Source organism: Acromyrmex echinatior, chromosome 11, assembly GCF_024713525.1.
Source record: "Acromyrmex echinatior isolate Ae372 chromosome 11, ASM2471352v2, whole genome shotgun sequence".
NCBI classification, from domain to species: Eukaryota; Metazoa; Arthropoda; class Insecta; order Hymenoptera; family Formicidae; genus Acromyrmex; species Acromyrmex echinatior.
The window spans coordinates 79,814-103,432 of NC_141862.1; the positions used below are offsets into that span (position 1 = coordinate 79,814).

General features: G+C 32.1%; 1 protein-coding gene and 1 pseudogene across 1 annotated transcript in view; one reads left to right on the forward strand and one right to left on the reverse strand.

The window, feature by feature from the left end:
* Positions 1–4,717: 4,717 nt before the first annotated feature.
* LOC105154370 (G protein-coupled receptor Mth2) overlaps positions 4,718–23,619 on the reverse strand; it is a 34,815-nt gene continuing 15,913 nt past the window's right edge. Inside the window, exons 5-6 of the mRNA XM_087410859.1 lie at positions 15,093–15,258; positions 4,718–6,256 (exon numbers count right to left, since the gene is read on the reverse strand). Coding sequence (XP_087266985.1) covers positions 5,938–6,256; positions 15,093–15,258 — 485 coding nt within the window. The 3' untranslated portion in view covers positions 4,718–5,937. The remainder of the gene's footprint in view (positions 6,257–15,092; positions 15,259–23,619) is intronic.
* On the forward strand, positions 7,225–12,254 carry LOC147907960 (uncharacterized; annotated as a pseudogene).

A 23,619-nucleotide genomic window follows, 5' to 3' on the forward strand; every position in this document is an offset into this window, starting at 1 on the left:
GCGAAATAAATGATAATCACTGTTCTATTGTTTTACAAAGATAATTGGTTACGTAATAATAATATTAAAAACTAAGCTAATATCTTTTTTCTGACGATGTATATATGTGTATGTTTACGTGGAATAAAGTGTTGTGGTCGAAGGGAGGGAGAACCTCGCCGATTCGGCGAGGCTTTCAAGTGATTGAAAAATCTCTTCGAAGGATCTGTTGTCCTTAAAAGGGACGAGAAAGGAAGAATTGCACGCTGTGGAAAGTCTATCAGAGTAGGAGAGTAAGAAGAGGAAGGAAATTCAAAATTCAAGGAAGGGTTTGAAGGTGTATTGCTGGGGAACTATTAATTGGTTTGTCAGAGGTGAGATCTTTCACAGGGACGTCGAGGGAGGATCTCGATATTTTTGGCGTAAATGAGCTCTTTGTAGTTGACGACGGGCTTGAGAGGAGATAAATTGCCCGGTTTGTATCCGCGTAATGATTGGAAAGTTAACTTTTTTGAGTTTCTCGAGCTTTGCCCGTTTTTTGCGTTCTGCTCTGTGTCTGTTCCACCAGACCATCTATTAAAATTTTCTTTCATTAGTACCCATGACGGATAATTAGAAGAACATAGAACGGGAAGATAATTCCGAAGAGAAGGAGGAGAAGAGATAGATTTTTCAGGAATTATGATTTGGTTCTTCAGGAAGAGTAACTGTGAGTTACTTAGGCCGTTTATTGATTAAATAATTGTGAATGCGGTAAAGATGAATTACTTAAAGCGTTTTACCGCTTAAGTAATTCTGAGTAGAGAAAGAGATGAATTACTTGAAGCGTTTTACCGCTTAAATAATTCGGAGTAGAGAAAGAGGTGAACAACTTGAAGCGTTTTACCACTTAAACAACTCGAAGTCGAGAAAGATAGGCAAGGTGCATCTGTGATTAAAGAGAGAAAAAAGGAATGGATCAAGGAGGAAACGAGAGAATATTGACAATCATATAGTCTTGAAATTAAAGTAACATGAGAAAGAGAAAGAAAAAGGAATTTGTTCTGGAAGTAGTGGTGAACGTTAGCGGGAGTCCTCGGTTATGTCTCAATGATGTGGACTGTTGATTTTGATTGGATTGTACTGAGACGAGAACTTGAAATAGTTAAACTTGTTAACTGATTTTGAATGTCACTTATGACTGCTCGAAAGATTCTTTTTACTGACTACGCTTTTCCGAAGGGTCACATATATATATATATCGGGATGTGATGCAATTCGATACTTGGACTTTGAATGGATGATTCATCTCTTTTTCTTTAATTGAGAAAGGTTTCTCAATTATTTCGAAAGAATAGGAGTGATTAATGTGTTTTCGTTTTATATTGGGTCATCTAAAAAATATCCGCGGTTTTTTGTTCAATTTTTGAATGAAATTTTTCTTTATTGAAAATCAATTATATGTTATAATCAAATATATATTGGCCATTATTATCTATAACGTTTTGCCATTTTTCGGGTAATTTCATAATTCCATCCGTGTAGAACTTTTGTGATTTATCAAAAAACTTTTTCAAGTGATTTTCAGCAGCTCTTTTGTCGGTCAATGTTTTTCCATCAAGAGAGTTCTGCAGAGATCGAAACAAATGGTAGTCAGACGGTGCAAGGTCCGGGCTATACGGTGATCAAAACTTCCCAACCAAGCTCCCTCAATTTTTGGCGCGTCATCAAAGATGTGTGTGATCTGGAGTTATCATGATGGAAGACAACACTTTTTCTGTTAATCAATTCGTTTTTCCTTAATCGCTTCCTGTAATCTATCCAGTTGTGAACAGTAAAGCTCTGAATTAATCGTTAGGCCATGTGGTAACACCTCATGATGGACTTCCTTCCAATCCCACTATACACACAACATCACCTTATTTGCCATCAATCCAGGCTTTGAAGTCGTTTGTGATGGTTCGCCGCGCTTATTCCATGATCTTTTACGAACAATATTCTTGTATTTCACTCATTTTTCATCGCCTGTGATGATTTACTTCAGAAATGGGTCGATTTCGTTGCATTTTAGTAGTGTTTCGCTGATGGAAATTCGATCAATCAAATTTCTTTGCGTTAATTCATGTGGCACCCAAACATCGAGTTTCTTTGCGTAGCCAGCCTTTTTCAAATGATTCCAAACTATCATATGATTGATTCTTAGTGCATTGGCTATCTCCTGACAGCTCACATGCCGGTCTTGCTTGACCAGTTGCAAAATTTCATCGACTTTTTCAGTAACTGGTCGACCAGAGCGAGGTCGATCTTTGACATCAAAATTTCCAGAATGAAATCGAACAAACCACTCCTGCGTCCTGCGTTCACTTACAGCATCCGCGCCATAAACTTCACAAATTTGTCGGCATGTTTGTGCTGCGTTTTTGCCTTTTTTGTAGTAAAAAAGCATCACATAGCATATTTCTTCAGATATTTCACTCATTTTCAAATCAATATAACTTTTGACACGATTGATGAATCATCAAACTTTGTTTACAAAAAATGTAACCTAAAATGTCATCTTTCAGACGCGTGTTCGTTTGACATAATCGGATTAGTGTTGCCCGATATATGATCAACACCATCTAGTGACAAAAAACCGCGGATACTTTTTAGATGACCCAATATATGAGTCAGAAAAAGGCTTATCTGTGAGTCTTAGGGCCAATACACGTGTTTTCAATCGAACGCTAATAATTATTTTCCTTTAATTGATGTCTAGTCTTTTATAATAATCAAAAATCAATATTCGATCCGCCATGTTACTGACTTCGCATTTGAGAAAAAAACAGATTTTCTCCACGAAAGAAAAGAATCGTGAAGTCAAAACGTAACACTAGAAACACAGGTAATTTAGTCAGGAAATACTGGGAGGAAAAATAAAGCTATGATTGGAACAATAGATATGGTATGGAGAAAGAAAGTTATTATAATAAGAACGAATGGGGAATTGAATCTAGAGAAGTAATGGGACATGGAAATAAAAGTTTTGAAAAAGATTTAAGTAAGGAAAGAAATTTACAGAGGCAATGGGAAAGGGACAAAATAGATAGGTCAAACTTTATAATAAAAGATATAAAGAGATAAGTATAGAGAATAGGGTACCAAATTATTTGAAGATGGAGAATATGGAATGGAAGAGAGGAGATGAGATAAGAGCATTATTTAAATTAAGATGCGGTAATTTAGAAGAGAAGAATAAATACTGGCTAGGAATAGAGGAGGGAGGATGTCTTTTCTGTTGTGAAAGCGAGGATAATCTGGAGCATTATGTTAAAGAATGTGAGGAGACAAGAGGTAGTTTTGAAGAGTTGGGGAAGGATAAGGAGATTGTAAGGAAATTATGGGGAGAAGATCTGAATGAAAAACTTAAAGGAAAAACGCTAATAAAATTATGGAAGGATGGAGAAAAAGAAGTAATAAAAAGAAGGAGAGAGGAAGGAAAAGACATAAATAGAGACTATTGTAAAGACAAAGATAATGTAAAGACAAAGAATGAGTATTTTGTAAGACTGCAAGGCTATGAGTATGAAATAAGATTGTAGTATAGTATTGTTACGTCCTACAGACGCCAGCTAATAGTCGCAACCATTTCCAGTCCACCTCTGCGTTTCCCCGCATGGAAAAACACATTCATTGTGCATGAATACATTTACACGCGTTTCCAACGAACACACGTCAAATTTGAGAAGTTTATAATGTATAAAACCCTTTATTTTATTATTATTTTGCATTTTATTAATAAATGTAACTTAAGATATTATCCTGTCTTTTATTAACATCACCTCTCGCATTCACTTCCCTCGAATACCTGAGATCGCACGAGGTCCAGTCCCGAGTCAAAAAGATTAAGTTCCTGGACTCGAAAAGTAGGACCGACATTCGCACTGTCCAGCGGAACAGATTTCATAGCGTCCCTTCGGACGTTGACCCATATTCCGGGACTGAAAAGATGCGTACAACTCACAGGTTCGCCTTCGCGCCTGTGAGATTGAGTCTAACCGTCCTTCCACACCCTCTCCATTCTCCCTCATTGTCTCCTTGACCAAATTTTCAAGAGTTTGGACGTAACAGTATATTATAGTTAGTTATAGTCAGTTATAGGTAATTTATTATCTGTTTACAAGTTAAGGAAATGCATTATAATGAGACCAATAGAAAATAAAAAGGGTAGGATGTAGATGGAATATGCAGTTAAAGAAAATAAGAGAAGATAGGGAGGTAAGTACGGGCAGAGAAATATTATGTAGAGCTAAAGGTAAATGAGACATGGAATATGGACAATAATAATAGACTATGATAGGATTGTAATATAGAGATTGTGTATAGGTAAAAGAGAATGTAATAATTTAAGTTTGTAGTTGTAAGATAAATGTAAGAGAGGAATGTAAGTATGAATGAGTACTTTTGTAAACCAAGTCCCCTTCTTGGCTGTATATGCTGAAGTGTAAATAAATTCTATATAATTATGGAGGAAAGGCCCCTATTATGAAATACCGAATTTATTTTGGGCAGATGGTGGAAATCTATGGGCAGAATTTAAAAAATAATAGATCATTTGGAAGGAAATTTAATAAATTTTAAGATAATGTTATAAAATTTAATTCAAATTTTATTTTTTTTTTATAAATTAGAGAAATATAAAAAGTAAGCAAATCGCTAAGTAAAAAAATTGTGCTCCTATGAGATGCCCCGAGATAATAAAACGCAAAGTACATCAATATTATAATTAAAAAATTTTATTTAATGTTTCTAAAATACAAACGAACACAGCCAGTGCGCGCGCAATATAAATATGTGATGCATTGTAAATGAGACCTAGAACTCGTTTTCAGATAGTTGGAACTAAGCATCGCAGAAACAGGCACTCGATGTTCATTCCGATTGTCCTTTTTATTATTGTATAGTAACATTTATACTTCAGCAACAATTTTTACTATGACATAGGAGCATAGGTTATTTCATATTAGAAATACCCTGAATATCTCATATTACCATTTCCTTACGGTTTTACAAAATCAACTTCTGTAATTAAGCAATTCAACGTATCCCGTATTTTTCTATTAGTATCTTACTCTATCACTACACGAAGAATTTATTGCCAACTATTTACTTATTAAATAATTAACAAGATTTAAAGGCTCATCTCAACGAAACTTGAAGACATCCAAATTCTAAAATCTTTTTTTATAACGACTACAGGCATGATCTAATAATTTCCACTAAATTTTCCACTAAATAGTTTTCATTCCAAGAGCAATAAATTCATGGTGCAACCAACAGATAGCGTTTATTAGTTTAGCGGAAACGCCGCTATCTCATATTAAGAAGCGCCCATCTCATAAAAGAAGACTTTCCTCTTTACATATTATATACGTATAATATATATAATTATATACGATTACATATAAAATATGTTCATTTACAGAAGTTATATAAATTTTATATAAAACATTTTTTCCCGAGTATTTATGCATGAAAAATTTTGTACTGTGATGTATTTCATAATAATGTTCGGGCTTTTAAATAAAAAAATCAAATAAAATTCTTCACACGTTAATTGAAAATTATATTTCACATTATTTACATTATATTCACTTATTATTTTACATTTCATTATTTTCACACTTAAAAAAAAAAGAGGAATTATTCGTAATCACATGTTTTTAATTTGAGATAAAATTTGAAACGCATTGTAAAGTGAAAGACAAAGAGAATTGTTAAAATTTGAGACAATCCCTCCTTGTATAATTTTGGTCTTTTTCTAAACCGATCAAAAGATAACGTGAAACAATGTATTCTGATATAGTATATATGTATGTAAGATCTTTGACTGAAGAAATTATGCTGCTAATTAACTGTTAACTCTCATCTATAATAGAATTTTTCCTTTGCATTGCAACCATCAGTAGGACTAATTAAATTTTGCGAGATGATTAGCTGTTAATTAGAGGGACTGATTTGTTGCATGGATATTGATTCGGACAGCGAAGTGGCTGTATTAGAGTTCGAAGCTATACTATCACTTATTGGAATCTTAAATGGACCGCAAGTCTTCCCGCGAAATTGTTTTAATAGCATTTCCTTGATCTTTCTTCTACACACAAATACAACGAAAATGATGAGACCTTGCAAGGCATTTATGATGTCGGTCAGATACCAGAAGTACTCTGGTAGAATATTGGTACCAATCATCCACGCTAGTATCTCCAAAACCCAAGTTATTCCCATCACTATGAATAGTTTCAAGTACATACTAAACCTATGATCAAATATATTTTTGTATTATTTGTAATTGTGACTATAAGATATATTAATAAAATGTATAATATTTTTTAGGGCTATTAAAAATACATGAAAAGAAATGTTTTTATTATTATTAATTTTATACATTCTTAATAACAATAATAGTAAACAATCTTAAGCATCTTAAAAAACAATAAGCTAAATTTTAATCACAGAGAATTTCAAAATTTCTTCTAAGAAATATTTAAGAAATGTAATATTAATTTAAATTTTATATATATATATATATACAGTGACTCGCATTAATATTCGGACATCATGATGCTTTAGAAATTATTACCATCTAAACATAATTTTTGTTGGAGTAAGAAATTTATGGCTTTTGTTTTAAATTGAAAAATTCATTATAGTTATTAGAAATATAAATTTTATTTCTATAATTACTATTTATATGATACAGTTTCGAATATATTAAATTATAGACAGAATTTTGCTTAATTCTTGTATCGCACAAATATTCGGACACTTAACAAGATATAATAATATAAATATCTAAACGAAATGATAATAATTTTAATACTTTGTTGGATAATTTTGTGTAATAACATACTGTAAACGTTTAGATATGTTAGAAATAATTTTTAAATAATCTGGTGTAATGCACGTTCATTCCTCTTTTAAATTTTAATTCTTCTTTTGATCTTATAGGCGTAATCCGAATGTTACGATCTAATAAATTCCATAAATTTTCTATAATTTAAATCTTATGACTGTGGTGGAGGATGTAATACTTTTGGACAGTTATATAATAAATATTCTTACACTATTCGCGATTTATGTTTTGAATCATTGTTTTGATAAAATTTGAAATTACCTCGTATATTTATTATATATTATTAGCACCTTTTATTAAATTATCTTTTAGAATACTTAAATATTTATTTTTATCCAAAATTCCGTCAATGAAAATTAATTCACCCACTCCTTTACTTGAAATACAACCCCAAACCATTAAACTTCCATCGCCGTGTATAGTTGGCTTCAAATTTTTCAATTTGAATTCTTCGTTTGCTTTTCGCCATATCATTTTCCGTCCGTCAGATATGAAAATGTTAAATTTGCTCTCATCAGTGAATATTACATCAGTCCACCATACTTGTTCTTTAGAAATAAATTCCTTGGCGAAAATTAATCTTTTCTTCCGATTCACTTATAAATGGCTTTTTACGAGTAACTCTACCAGCAACTAATCACTTTCTTTTAATACTCTACTGTATCAGGATATATCTTCTTGTTAGTCTCTTTGTATAATTCTGAGGTCAATTTTGTAGCACTTAATCCAGGATTTACTTTTATATTCCTAATAATTTTATGTTGATCCCGTGAGTCAAGTAATTTTGGACATCCTTTCTGAGGTATTGATTCAATGCGATCTTCACGAACATCTTTTTACAATATCTGCTACCGTACTCTTACTCAAATTTATTAATTTACCGATTTCTCGATATAATTTGCCTTTTTCATAATGAAAAATAACAAATTGGCATTTATCAAATGAACTATTTTTGCCTTTATGTCTCATTTTCACTGTTAACTTGTATGATCTTGAGAAAATTAGATTAACTTAATTCAACATGAAATAAATCACATATTTTGTATGACTTATTTCACGGTAAACAAGTAAGGAATAAACAAATTTGATTTCCAGAGGTCAGTAAATATAAAATATAATGAGTGTCCTAATATTTTTGCGATTTTAAAATTAAGGATTTACTTATTTAATTTTTTATATTGAAAACTACATTAGTTAAATAAATTAATTATTAAAATTAATATTTTATACATCTATAATGAGCGTTTCCAATGATTAAAAAACTGTAATTTCTTAATCCTATAAAAACTATACTTCAAAAATAATAGTTTCTCTATTATTATGATGTTGACGAATATTAATGCGAGTCACTGTGTGTGTGTGTGTGTGTGTGTGTGTGTGTGTGTGTGTGTGTGTATATATATACAATATATATACACAAGGTTTTTGGAAATTAGTGATAAGTCTTTCACACAAAGGCAGAATGCTGAGAAGAAAAATCTTCTACCATTTTTCAATTGTCGCAATGATTAACGAGTTATTAACTTATGAAAATAGTCAAATTCGCCCAGCCCATCGCCAAATGCAAGCGCGAACAACTTATCACTAATTTCTAAACGCCCTGTACATATATATATATAAATATAGGACTTCCGGTTAGCAAACGTTAGTGTGAAGATAGTGTGAAGACATATAGCTAATAGAGTAAATATTGATCGAGAAACAGCAAGAAACGAAAAGAAGGGTAAAATAATAAGTGGAGCATAAAAAAAGAAGGTGAGAAAGTGAGAAGGAAAAGAAAGCAAGTAAAGAAAGAAAAACCTGAGGGAATAAAGGAACTTAGAAGTTTCGGGAAAGCTCTTAGGAAAATAGAGCGGACTGGGAAAGAAGGAGGAGCGAAGAATCTACGAAGAGCATTGGTACCGTTAGGTGGTACCAATGCTAAGAAGATCAATAGGTAGTAAAAACAAACCTAAAAAAAAATATGCACAACGTAACAGAAAAAGAAGAGCCCATAATAAAAAGAGAGATTATGGAGGAGATGGAGGAAAATATATGCAAACAGATGAAAGAGATGAACGAAAAGAGATGACAAAATTCGAGCAAATAAGGAAAAAATGGAAAGAAAAAAAATTGGAAATAGAGGAAAGAAGAAAAAATAAGAATAAGGAAGAATACAATATAGAAAACAGGAAGCTGGAACAAAGAATAGAAAAGCTAGAATGGGAGAGAGAAAAGAAAGGTAGAGAGAGGAGAAGAAACAACATTATTATCAGAGGTATAAACAAATGGGATGCAAATAAGATGGAACAACAGGTCTTAGGATTCATTAAAGAAAATTTGAAGGTAGATGTAAGAGTAAGAAAAGCGTTCAAGATACATGATAGGGATAATAAGTGCATATAGTAGCTGAATTGAAAAGCTGGGTAGAAAAAAGAAAGATTATGATTTTAAAAAAGGACTTAAATGCAGGAATATTTATAGATAATGATCTAACAAAAATGGAAAGAGAAATGCAGAAACAATTGAAAGACAAAATAAAAGAGGAGAGAGAGAGAAAGCAAACAATGTGAAGGTAAGCTATGGTAAGATATTTATGAAAGATAAGTGGCTACGTTGGAATAAGAGAGAGAAGAGAATAGAAGAAAACAGAGGAAGAAGAGGAGAAAGAAGAGAATGAGAAAAGGATACGGGTAGTAGAAGTGTGATGGAAAGAAAGATAAGAATCTGTTTCTGGAACATTGCGGGACTATTTAATAAATATGAGAAAACGTGGGAATACCTGGAGGATTTTGACATCGTTGGATTACTTGAGACAAAAGATAGTAGACGAAGATAGGTGGGAAAAGATTAAAAATAGATAGTCGAGGGACCACTGATAGAACCAGCAAAAAAGGCATAAAAAAGAAAGAGTAAAAGGTGGGATAATCATTGCAGTGAGCAACAGAGTAAAGAACGTAAAAATTATGAAACTAAATAAAATTATGGAACTAAATGAACCAGCGATGGAGTGTAAAATAAAGTATAATGAAAATAAATGGAGAATAATTTCAGTGTACAGTTAAAAGATAGAAAAAACAATGGAGTTATTAATGAAACATATTCCAGAAAAAGAGGAAGAGTGTTTGATAATGGGAGGAGATTTAAACGCAAAAACAGATAGTGAAAGAGATTCAGAAGAAAATGAAAAGAGAAGTGAGAGTAGAGAATTCATAGATAACATAATAAACATATAGTAATAAGTAAAATAGAAGAGAGAGGATAAGCGATACTGGATAAAAACTTTGGAGAAAAGGAGGATGGATGTACATAGGGAATAGAAAATTATTTGTTATAGATTATGTGATAGGAAACGAGCAGGAGAAGAGATAAAAAGGGTAGAAGGCAACAGGATGGAATTAGATCACATACCGTTAGAAGTAGAACTGATGGGGCAATTAATCGAGAAAAAAGACAGAAAGAATACGGAAGTGGAAATAAAGAGAAGTGATTGAACGATAGAGGGAGTAAAAAGCTACCAGAGATGAGAAGAATGGAAGAGTACACAAAAGGATATAGAGGGCATCTAGATGGAAATGAAAGAAAAGATTAAAAGTGCAATCAAAAAATATAAGAAGAAGATACTCCCAAATTAGGAAAAAGACAATGGTATAATAAAGAATGGAAAGATTTGAAGATAATAGAATATGGAAAGCAGAAGGAATATCATCAGATTGGAATAAAGGTTTAATCTGTCTTACAAAGAGGAGAAAAAATATACGAGATTAAAAAATACAAAGGAATTACGTTAATGGACATATAAGACGCACAGCATATCTATGCGACTATTCTAAACAAAAGACTTAAAAATGAAACGGATGGAAAGTTGAAGGAAAGACAATTTGGATTCAGAAAGGAAAGAGGATCGATGGATCTGGATGATGAATTACGTGGTCAATAGGGAATTGAGCAGGAAAGAAGATGTTTGCATTTTTTTTGACCTACAAGCTGCATTTGATAATGTAGAAACAGAAAGCAGCTAAATGAAATGATGAAAAAGATGCAGATAGATATCTCAGACTTCGAGTTGTGGAAATGTATAAAGAAACAATAAATGTAGTGAAAATAGGCAACAGGAAATCAGAAGAGTTCTGGAAAAAAAGACCTCAGACAGGAATGTCCGACATCAGACAATATCGGATGTTCAATATCGGATTTGGAGGAAGAAATGGAAAAAAGATAGACAGAAGGAGTACTTTGCTTAAAAATTTCCACTGAAACCGATTGAAAGATTTCTTATGAATTTGAATACCAAATGAGCAACAGCAATCTCCGATTGATTTCTTTCGCAGAAAAGAAGAATCAATTGACAAGTTCCTACAACAATGTAATAAGTCCAAATGGAATTATCCATGATAAAATTTCCAATTAAAAAATAAGATTTAATAGATGTCATACAATCTTTAAAAGATCTTTATATGAAGATCACTTTTAAAATTAATAGGATTTTATTGAGGTTCACATAATGTACTTAAACAAATTTTATTTCGTTTAATGAGATTGAATGGGAAAGCCGCGCAATGACCCCAGATAATATTTATGTTGCATAAGATATCTAAAAGACGTCATTTAATGAATTTATAATAAGAAACACACTTTAATAAGATCTAATGAGAATCTATCAATTTTAAGTGGATACGCGTCCAATAATATTTTATTAGGATTCAATCAATTTTCTTATGCGTTTAATGGGTTTTAATCGGAAAATCGCTTATATATCGAGTTAAATGAAATTCTGTCGGATTTTGTACGCTATAAGTTCAATAAGTTTCAATTGCTTATACCGAATTGAATGGGATTCTATCGGATTTTGCACGCTATATAAATTCAGTTGGTTTTAATTGGAAATTCACTTTTACCGAGTTAAATGGGATTTTATCGAATTACAAGTTCAATGATTAAAATCCGTTTAAAACGTTAAGTTCCGATTAAAACCAATTGAATGCTACAATGGATACCATGTATAATGGGATTCGAGAAGTAAAACAAAAACGAGGAAATGGGGAGAAGAGGAAATAGAAGAAGTTAAAGAAATTAAATATCTAGGATAACTCTGCAGAAAAATAGGGGGACAGAGAAATATACAAGGTGCGTCCCAAAATTTTCCCAACTTTTTCAATAGGGATAGGTCGGGTGGCGCCATCCGTGTGTTCGATTGCGCGTTTGAAAGGTACATCCCTAGCTGACTTCCAGTAAAAATTTCATGACATTTGATTCAGTGGAAACGAAGTTATGGCGTCTCAAGTGTCAGTATGTTGTATACATCGGTACGAGAATGAACTTCGAACAAAGAGCCAATATTAAGTTTTGTTTTAAACTTGGTAAAACATTTACCGAAACCCATAATTTGATGAAACAAGTTTATGGTGATAATTGTGTAGCCCGTGCCAGTGTTTATGAGTGGTATACGCGATTCAAGAACGGTCGTGAGGACATAAATGACGACGCACATACAGGTCGCCCAAAATCGACAATTAACGAAAATTCCATCGAAGTTTTTATGATTCCAAGGGTATTGTGCACAAAGAATTCGTTCCAGCAGGCCAAACAGTTAATGCTGTATTCTATGTAAGCGTTTTGAAGCGTTTGGTGCACCGCATTCGTCGTATTCGGCCAGAATATCGCGAAGGAGGAAGTTGGCGCTTGTTACACGATAATGCGCCATCTCACCGTTCGACACTTGTCACTGATTTTTTGACTAAAAATCACATTTTAACAATCAACCATTCCCCGTATTCGCCTGATATGGCACCTTGTGACTTCTACCTATTCGGCAAAATGCATTTGTCCATGAAAGGAAAGCGGTATGTGGACGTAGAAGACATCCAAAGGGCTTGTACCACTATTCTGAAGGACGTGCCTTTGAACGACATAAAACACTCATTTGAAATGCTTTTAGATCGTGCCAAACGTTGTATCGACGGGGACTACTTTGAATAAACAATTTGAATTTGAAAAAAAAAGTAAACCGTTGTTGTTTTATTTCAAAAGTTGGGAAAATTTTGGGACGCACCTTGTATGTAAAAAAGAAAGATTAAAGAAAATAACAATGGCAATAAGAGAACGTAAAGCATCGGTGAAAAAATTTTCGAAGATGATTTCGAAAGGAGAATAAAGATGTTCAATGCTCTGGTGGACAGTATAGCCCTGTATGGAGCGGAGGTGTGAGGTTGGCAGACTGACAATAAATTAGATGGAATAAAAAGAAAGTACGTGAAATGAATTCTAAAACTGTGTGTTGTTTGTGGATTGGAGAATACCTAATTATATACTAATAGAAGAAACGAAGATAAGTAAAATTAAAATTAAAGCGATCAGAAGAGCAATAAAATATGAAGAAAAAAAATAAGGAACTCAAAGAAAAAACTGATACAAGAATGTGTAAAGATATGTATTGGAAAAGAAGAAGTATGGTTGGAAAAGGACTGTATGGGAAAAAAAGAAAGTAAATGGGAAAAGAAGTGAAGTTCTAGAAAGAGCAGGATTGAGTAAACAGCAAGTAAGAAAGGAAAGAGAAGCAGGGATTCAAAGTATAAAAGAAAACCTTAGAAGAGAAAGAAGAGAGAAAGTAGAAAGATAAATAAAGATAAAAGAATCAAGATATAATAGTGACTGTAAGAACATACGGCCAGAACAAATCTTGTTACCAAGATATTTGAAAAATATAATAGAAGTATAATAGTCAGATATAGATGTGGGAACGAAGCAAAAGGAAATCAACACTGGAGAGAGGAAGAAGAAAGAAGATGCAGAATTTATCAGGCTGCAAAGGAGATTATGATTTATGTACTCAAGGAGTGCAAGGAGATAAAGAATGAGATGCAGATGGAAGAATTTATAAAGGAAGAAGTTACAGGGCTGGATATAATGAGGAAGAGAGATAAAACAAAAAAAGAAGCAGAAAACAGAGAAAAAGGGAATAAGGAAGAAGACCCCTCCTGGATTGTATTTAAAAAATGAGAAAGCAAAGTATGGATTGTAAGTATAGTTTCCGGAGCAATTTCAAGCAATTATATATTTTTATGTTAATAGTCTTATTTTCAGAGCAGTTTCAAACAATGTTGTATAGACAATCTTGAAGTACCAAAACACAAGCAGTTATAGGTTTCTGATAGGTGTGATGTATTTTGCTTCATGTTATTTGACACATATATATTTTTATATTTCATATATTACATATTTTATTACTTTAACTACGAAGCGCCACTATGATCTGAATGTTGAGATGTTGAACTGTTATATATATTCATATAAACGTATTATTTTCAGAAATGATAATTATATCTTTTATATTTATATAGATATACGATTCGAGATGTAGACATGTATAATGTATATATAAAGAATACATAGTCAATAAAATGTAAACCATCCTAAACCATAAGGATTAAAATAAATAATAATAATAATAATAATAATATATACCCGAGAAAAAATATTTTATATGTAATTACATAAAATTTTATATATTGTATATATAATAAAGATATGAATAATTAACATATCAGATTCTGAGAACAATTGTCTTATTATAAATAGAAATAATAAAGCAAATATAATTTGACATGTGTGAGGCTATTTGTAAATGGATATACATGTTTGCTTCTTTCATTAAAACAAATTATACATATATATATGTAATGCAGATAGGTATATATAGAATTAGAAGCATTAATGTATGCTTATATATAACGATTATTATCCTAATAAAATAATTATATTGCCTATATAAGAATGGGAAGTATTGATGATCTGCATATCATGCAGATAATTCTTGTAGTTTTAATTCATTTTTAATAAAATAATTGTTTTTAAATTCTAATATGGTCTTTTTAATTTACATATTATGTTAAATATCGTATGTTTCTAATAATATAATATTAAGAGAAATTTTGAAATGTTCTGTGATTAAAATTTAATTTATTGATTTTTAAAATTGTTTTCAACTGTTTACTATTGTTATTAAATATGTGTAAAAATAATAATAATTTTTTCCTTTAGTATCAGTTAACTATACATCATGCAGTTTTTTGTAAATGCGAGTGCATTGAATAACATTAATTCTTTAGGGCCACTTTGACCAACTCCGCTTAACTTTAATCAATGGTTAGTCTATTGACCAATTGCATCCATCAAGTCAAATGACAAATATGATTGGTCATTCCAATCTAATCATCAATCCAAATTAATCAGAGTTGATTCCCTTAATTGTAATATATACCTCTGCTTATTTTCATCGTGACGCTTGCTCTCCGAATCTCTCAACTCACTAGCTGTATGTATTTTCTGGTGCAGAATCATTAGTGTTGTGCAGATGAAAAAAAAAACGTTACTAACGATAGTAATACTCATGGGTACGTAAAAATATAATGTTTTTGCTTTATTCTCTGAAACAAAAACAAATTCTTTGTATTACACTGCACTAATACATGTGGATGATGTGGAATGTCCATTATTTAAATTAAAAATTGTTGAAAGGAGGATATCAATTTTCGAGGGTTTCGCGACTACTCGGGGATCGATTAATTTCTATGTTTTCTTATACATATTCTCCTTCGTAAAAACCAAAAATAATTATTATAATAACGTTAGACTTAAGGAAAAAATTGGTACATTGAAATGAAATGAATAAAGACATTATTCACTATCAGTTATGTCTCAATGATTTAGAAATTATTTCCAAATTGGATAAAATGTGAATAATATTGCACTACAAAGCGTTAGATTATATTTTTCATTAAAACATTTGTTACAAAAAAATTAATAATGAAAAATATAAAAACTTGAAAATACAATAAAACACATTAATTAGAGCTTCCCAAATTAATAATTTTTTTACGAATCATTTTGTATTTTTAGATTTTATTCATATCGACTGTAATATTGATAACTGGCAACGAAAAAGTTTTCTTATTTAATTTTAATATGCTACGGATTATTTTTGGTTTACGGATTACCTTCTCGGACTCAAACCAGGGTAACTCTGCAAATCCCTTTATCACGCTATATCTCTGGACTGAATACGTATTTTTTAGCTCAAATCATGTGAAGTTTACACCTCAAAGTCAGACGAAGACAGATAAATATGAATCAAATAAATAATATTTTATTTTCAATTAATTACAATGCTTCAAAAAAATTTTATTGGAAAATTCGCAAAAAATAACTACTTTCGATAAAAAATTTAACTCAAATTTTTAAATTTAATGTCCAAGCAAAAACCCATAGGATTTTTTTAGTTGAATCTTTAGACTAACAAAAAAAAATAGTACGATATGAAGCGCTCAAAAAAAGTACAATTATTTAAACTATCGAAAATCAACATTTTTGAAAAATTTATACATATTATTATAAAATGATTATGTGTTTCATTATGTATTTCTCCGTGTCCAGATCCATTCGTGAAATACCAATGTTTCGTTAACCTTGTAATCCCCTTCATCAAGGCGAGCAATAGCCTAATACTGAGTTGTTCCTCCGAGCCGTTCCTTTTATATTGCACTGCGTGAATGGATTAACGAGATTCCCGCTGTCCCTATCTACTATCTAGCGAAATCACTGCCAAGGGAACGGGCTTGGAAAAATTAGCGGGGAAAGAAGACCCTGTTGAGCTTGACTCTAGTCTGGCACTGTAAAGAGACATGAGAGGTGTAGCATAAGTGGGAGATGGTAACATCGCCAGTGAAATATCATTACTTTCATCGTTTCCTTACTTACTCGGTTTGGCGGAGCGCGTGCCCCGAGGGCTTCGTGCCCCGGCGGTGTTCTAGAGCCAAGCGTATCAGAATGGCCTCGGCCAATCGCCGATGATACTCCCGCGTGATCCGATTCGAGGACACTGCCAGGCGGGGAGTTTGACTGGGGCAGTACATCTGTCAAAGATAACGCAGGTGTCCTAAGGCCAGCTTAGCGAGGACAGAAACCTCTCATAGAGCAAAAGGGCAAAAGCTGACTTGATCTCGATGTTCAGTACGCATAGAGACTGCGAAAGCAGTGGGAGAGAAGAAGAGAAATGAGGGGTGTGAGTGGAGGGGGGAGGGTGAAACATGGGGAAAATTGATTGGTCTTCAATAACCGAAAGAATGGTTTCCATATTTTATTTATATTATTATTGTAGCCATTATTTCTATTTAAATTGTTAGGGTGTTTTTTCTCTATAGCTTCTCTATACTTTCTTAGAAAGTAATGTTGGTTATTATGATCGTTTTGTCAAACAGTATTTGATGTCTCGTATAGATATTGTGTTCTGATGTCGACTGCGTGACGTATTTTAGCCTGACATCACGTTAATGTTCTTTTGTCCGTAGGTTCTGCGGTTTTTCCAATGTATACTTGCCCGCAGAAACAAGGTATTGTATTTTGTATACTCCTGCGGAGTTGAGTAGAGGTCTTCGATCTTTAGAATTTTTTAAGATTTGTCCTATCTTTTTGAGTGATTTTTGAAGATAGTTCGAATATTGTGTTTGTTTAATATCCTGCCTATTTGAAGTTTCCTTGACATATGGGAGAATGGATAGGATCCTTTCGTCTGATTATATGTTGATTGTATGTTGTTTGTGATTGTGATTGATCGTTGTTTTATTTACATGTTTATTGATTAATTTGGTTGTCTTTTTTGTTGTGTCCGTTTTTCTATAAGGTTAGTTTTAGATAGTTGAGTTTTGTTTGTAGATGTTCTTTATCAGAGATGGTGAAAGTTCTATGTACAAGTGAGTTGATTGCTGACTGTTTTTGTGCTAGGTAGTGGCACAACTCGGCATATGAATATCTATCTGTGTGTGTTGGTTTTCTGTACACTTGATGGTCTAAGGTATTATCAGATACCTTTCTTAGAGACATCTAAAGAAGGGGAGTTTTCTTCTATGTCTATAGTGAAGTGGATATTTGGATATTGATTGTTGAGGAAAATAAGGAATTTACAGAGTTCGGCTCTGCTGTGTCTCCATATGTATCCTCTACATAACGGAACCAAATATCTGGTTTTTTGAGTGTTTTTCTGAGGGCCTCTTTCTCAAAATGCTCTATGTTGACGATTACAGAAATAGGAGAGCCCATCGCTGCTCCTGAAGTTTGTTCATAAAATTGGTTGTTATAGGAGAAGTAAGTGGTTGTTAAGCAGTGCTCTATTAGCGGAATGAGATCGAAGAGGACTTCATGTGAGGCCTTTATTATGTTTAATGTGTCTTTTAATGGGACTTGTGTGAAAAGAGATTCTATGTCGAAACTTACAAGCAGGTCTGTGGGATGTAGTCGGATCTTTTGGATGAAGTTGAATTGGTTATGTGTGATCCAATTTTTCAGTGAGGGATTGTAGTGTTTGTGCTAGGAAGCGGGATAAGTATGTCAAAGAATGTATGGCGCTGACAATCGGTCTGAGGGAGATGTTTGATTTGTGTACTTTTAGTAATCCGTCTTAATAGGAGAGGATTTGTAGATTTAATGTTGATTTGGTTTTACTAGGAATGTTGCTTTTCTCCACTAAGATTTTTTCTGCGCGATTGTATTAGTTGAATCTTTGTCAAGCTTTTTGTATGCTTTGCCGAGAGAAGATTCTTCATCTTTTTCTTATAGTCTGATGTGTTCATGACAATACTGTCGTGCCTTTGTCGACTAGAAGCACAATAATGTTTGTATTCCTGTTCAGGTCTCGGAGGTGGAGGGGATTTTGCTTTAGAAAGAATATTGGTTACCTGTCTGATGTTATCTGCTTGTTCCGATGAGAGGTAGATAATTGACTCTATTTGGCTGATAATCTCTTCCTTTGGAACCCTAAGTGCCACTGCGAAGTTCAATCCTTTTTCAAGCGCAGATATCGTGTCTCGAGACAGGTCTTTGTTGATAGGTTCTTAACGTTAAGTAAAGAAGATTGTGGATTTTTGTGAGGGACAAGATTTATGTTTCTGTCTTTCAGAGGATTGCGTGAAGGATTGTCTTCATGGCTTGTTCATATGTAATACGATCTAGAATTTGCCAGATGTCATATCGCAACGTGGCGGATAGGAACAGATGGAGTTTAAAGATTTTATGGGAGATTTGGGCTATTTGTGACTTAGTGAAGTGGATGCGTTCTTTGATGAGAATCAGGCTGATTTTATAAATGATTTTTGAATTTGTGAGTTTCTAAGTAGTCCTTAAGTTATAGGATGATGTTATTATTCCTATATTTTAAGAATGCCAAGTTTGATAGTTTCTTGACTAGGAAAGACCTTAGTTTGTTGAAAGTGATTACTATAGCAACGTTACTCTCCCCGTAGAAGTATTTAATAATTTTCTTGAAGCTTTCCCCGATTCTCCCGATTATTGAAGACCGATCAATTTCCTCTCCCCTTCCCTCACAATTCCACCCCCCCCCACCATCACTCCAATAAGCAACATAATATAAAAGGAACGGTCCGGAGGAACAAGATCAGGTTGTCGCCCTGATAAAGTGAAAGACTATGAAAGTTCACGACCCTTTTTGCTTCAACATTGAATAATTGAGTAAAATAAAATCGTCCAGAGATCTATAAAAAAGCAAATTAGAGATAAAGATTCACTCTTTCGATAGCTATGAACCCCATATGTGCGCAATTTTTTAAAAATTAAACAGGAGTTGTAATATAATTATATTATGTTTGTATGGGCTTGGACGCGTGCGGAAGTATAAATACCTATAAATATATATACAATATCTATATGTAAATATATGCAGGATGTTTGATAAGTAACAATAAAACTCTCGATAGCCCTGATGAAAATTTTTCTCAAAATTTTTCATATAATTTTTTAAAATTTCTATATAATTTTATAATTTTCTCATATTTTTTATTACGAATTAGAACATTTATCAGAAAATTTATATCTTTCAAAATTTTCAATATATGTTAATTAATGTATACAAATTATATAATATATATTAATAGAATAATTAATAAAATATCGTATTAGGTGTATAAATAAGTTTCCGCCGTTTTTTATTAAAAATTAAGCATTTATTGTGAAAGAACGATACATAATGTTTTATTGATGTAAGTCAAAATATAAGTGCAAGTTCTTTTTGCGTTTGGCACGAATCTTCATTCAATAATGCTTCCGCATTTTCGTACACTTTCGGCCTTCCGCTACATTCTTTGTCTTCGACGTCAAATTCACCGTTCTTAAATTTTTGAAACCATTCACGACAACTTCTCTCACTTAAGGTAGCCTCACTATATGCTGCTACAAGCAATCGATGAGCCTCAGCTGCAGATTTCTTCAAATTAAAGAAGTAAATCAAAAGTTCCCGCAAATGACGCTTATTCGGCTCAAAACTCGGCATTTTCGCACCAAAAAAAATATATGATGCTGATACAAAATCGCTAGTATTTCAAGGTTATGTTGTTGACAGATGTCCAATCTTACGATATAATGTTTTACATCAGACAATTTTAACCTGCTAGTGGCATCGTCTTTTGTCAAACGGCGGAAACTTATTTGTACACCTAATAAGATTTCTAAGATTTTTTGTAAATATAATTTCTAATGACATGTTATAAAATCTAAAAAATTTCAAAATATTTTTTAAAAGTTATGGAATGAAAAATCTCAAATATTTCAAAATTTACATGTATGAAAAATTCTAAAAGAAGATGTGAACTTTCTGACTATTTTTGAGTATTTCTGAAAAATATTCCAATTCATATAAAAATTCTAAGAAAAATTTTTTCATCAGAGAGGGATAAAGCGGACTAAACTGAGTTGAAAAGTTCTCTACCATTTTGCAATTTTCGCAGTAATTAACGTTTGGAAGACAGGAGGCCTCTTTAGAGACTAGACAGTCGCCACCTTTTTCGCCACTCAACCCTATGACATTGACAAAAAAGTTCTAGTCTTTAAAATAAAAAAGTCGATTAAAAATAGCGTTGTTAAAATATTAAACAAGATATTACTAAAAAACACATTATATCAAAATATTGATTTTATTCCAAAATAGTGGACATATTATTATATAAATAATTTTTTATTCAAGTATTGTCAACTTTACAGAAAAACAGCTAGAGAAAACAATTTTTTATTTTCTTGTCATAAAGCTCTAAGAATTTTTTCAGAAGTTTTTATCAATTTTTAGTACTGCATTTTCTTATTGGCTATTATTTTTCCAACATGAAAAAAATGTAGTATTAAAAAATTCTAAAAAAATTCTCAGAACTCTATAAGAAAAAAATAATTTTTGCTGTTTTTCAATAAAGTTGATAGTACTTGAGTAAACAATTATTGAAAACCAATATTCGGCGATAATTAATATCTTGTTAACTATTGCGAAAATTGTATGTATTGCGAGAATTTTCTCGTTATCAAACAGTGTATATTTATACAATACATATATATATATATATATATACGACGAAGCGCTTTTTCCCCCTCTCTGCGCGCCGCCGCCACTGCCGCTCGAGGGTGGGCAGTCCTACGAATTCGCGCGGCGCGGCTTAACCGCATATTAAACATTTCCTTTTCTAATTCGAAAACTACAGCGAGTATCTCAAAATGATATAAGAATTTTTTGTTCCCTTTGATCCATTCTCCACCCCCAATGTGGCCCCGATTCATCTTAAGAGACACCCTGTATATATATATATATATATATATATATATATATATATATATATGAATTATATATATAAATTATATATTAATATTATAATTATATATAAAATAATCATATAATAATGCCAGACTTAAGGAAAAATTGGTACATTGAAATAAAGTGAATAAAGTGCTTATTCGTATGTAGGCTGCTGGAAAAGTTTCTGCAATCTAATAAGTTTCTTCCAATGGAGCCAACGTTCTATCATATAGTAAAATTAGACGTTTTTAACCTATAATTCAGTTGACAGTTTATACCCAAGCCAATTAGTTTTGTTTGCATAGTATTTTAAAAAATGTTATTTTGTGAGAAAATGGAAATTTCGCGTGAAAATTTTTGGGCAATGATTTTTTACGATTACAAATGTAATCTAACTCCTAAACAATGCATCGATCGACTTCATTTGGCTTTTGGGGATGAAGCATCATCCAATAGGATTGTTTATAATTGGTTTGCCGAATTCCAGCGTGGACGTACCTTTCTTTGTGACGAATTCCTGTCGTCCATCTACGTCTGTCATTGTCACTAATGTTGATGCTGTGTGTGAAATGATTGAGCGAGACCGGCATATGACAATATCGCGAGATTCAGGCATCCTTAGGCATTGACATGAAAGCAATACATACGATTTTGCATGATCACTTGGAGGGTACGGAAATTTTGCAGTCGTTGGATCCCACACAATTTGACTGAAGCTCAAAAACAGGCTCGTGTTAAATGGAGTAAAGAATTGCTCAAGAAATTCAACCGAGGTCGGTCAAATTTGGTCTACAACATCGTTACTGGGGACGAAACACGTATATATTCGTATGAGCCCGAAAGTAAATAATCCACTGTTTGAGTATTTCAAAATAAACCGAAACCAACAAAAGTTGTTCGTTCACGCAGTGCTGCCAAACAAATAATTGCTTGTTTCTTCAGTTATACCAGACATGTGGCAACTGTGGCTTTAGAGGATCGAAGGATTGTAAATACTGATTGGTATACAACAATTTGTTTACCAGAAGTCATAAATGAATTGCGTAAAACAAATCGAAATCGTCGCATCATCCTTCATCATGACAATGCCAGCTGTCACACAGCACGTCAAACCATTGATTTTTTTATCCAGTAAAAATGTCGAATTGATGACTCATTGTCCGTATTCATCTGATTTATCATCTTATGACTTCTTTTTGTTCCCAAACATTAAAAAGAAGATGCGTGATGAGCGATTTGAGTCACCTGAAGCTGTTGAAATATTTCGTACACTGATTTCTGAAGTTACAGCCTCACAGAGTGGAAAAAATGCTTCGAAAATTGGTTCGAGCATATCCAAAAATGTATCGATCTTAAAGGCGAATACTTCGAAAAACAATAAAGCCATTATTTATTTTACATATTTTTTTTCATATTATTTGCAGAAACTTTTCCAGCAGCCTACGTATCATTATAAAATCACTATTAGTTATGCCTTATTAATATATAAATTGATTCCAAATTGAATTAAATGCGAGTAATATTGCACCATAAAACATTAATTATATTTTTCATTAGGACATTTGTTATAAAAAAATTTACAAATTTACATATATATGTATATATTTACATATTTACATATATATATATATATATATATATATATATATATATATATGCATATAAATATGTAAATAGGAGATGTAACTTTATCACTTTCGGACTCAAATTCGAAAAAAAAGAGGGTATCTCATCATTTATCATTGTTTTTTAAATAAGAGAACTTTTTCGTTGCCCATTAACAATATGTTACAGTCGATATAAATCGAATTTAAAAATATGAAATGATTCGTAAAGATGATTAGTTGGAAAGCAATAATTAATGTATTATTGTATTTTCAAGTTTTAATATTTTTCATGAGATTATTAATTTTTTTATAACAAATGTCTTAATGAAAAATATAATCTAATTAATGTTTTATGGTGTAATATTACTCGCATTTATTCCAATTTGGAATCAATTTATATATCAATAAGGCATAACTAATAGTGATTTTATAATGATACGAATAAGCACTTTATTCACTTTATTTCAATGTATCAATTTTTCCTTAAGTTTGGCGTTATTATATGATTATTTTCGATTTCTACAAAAAAAACAATACATAAGAAAACATAAAAATAAAAT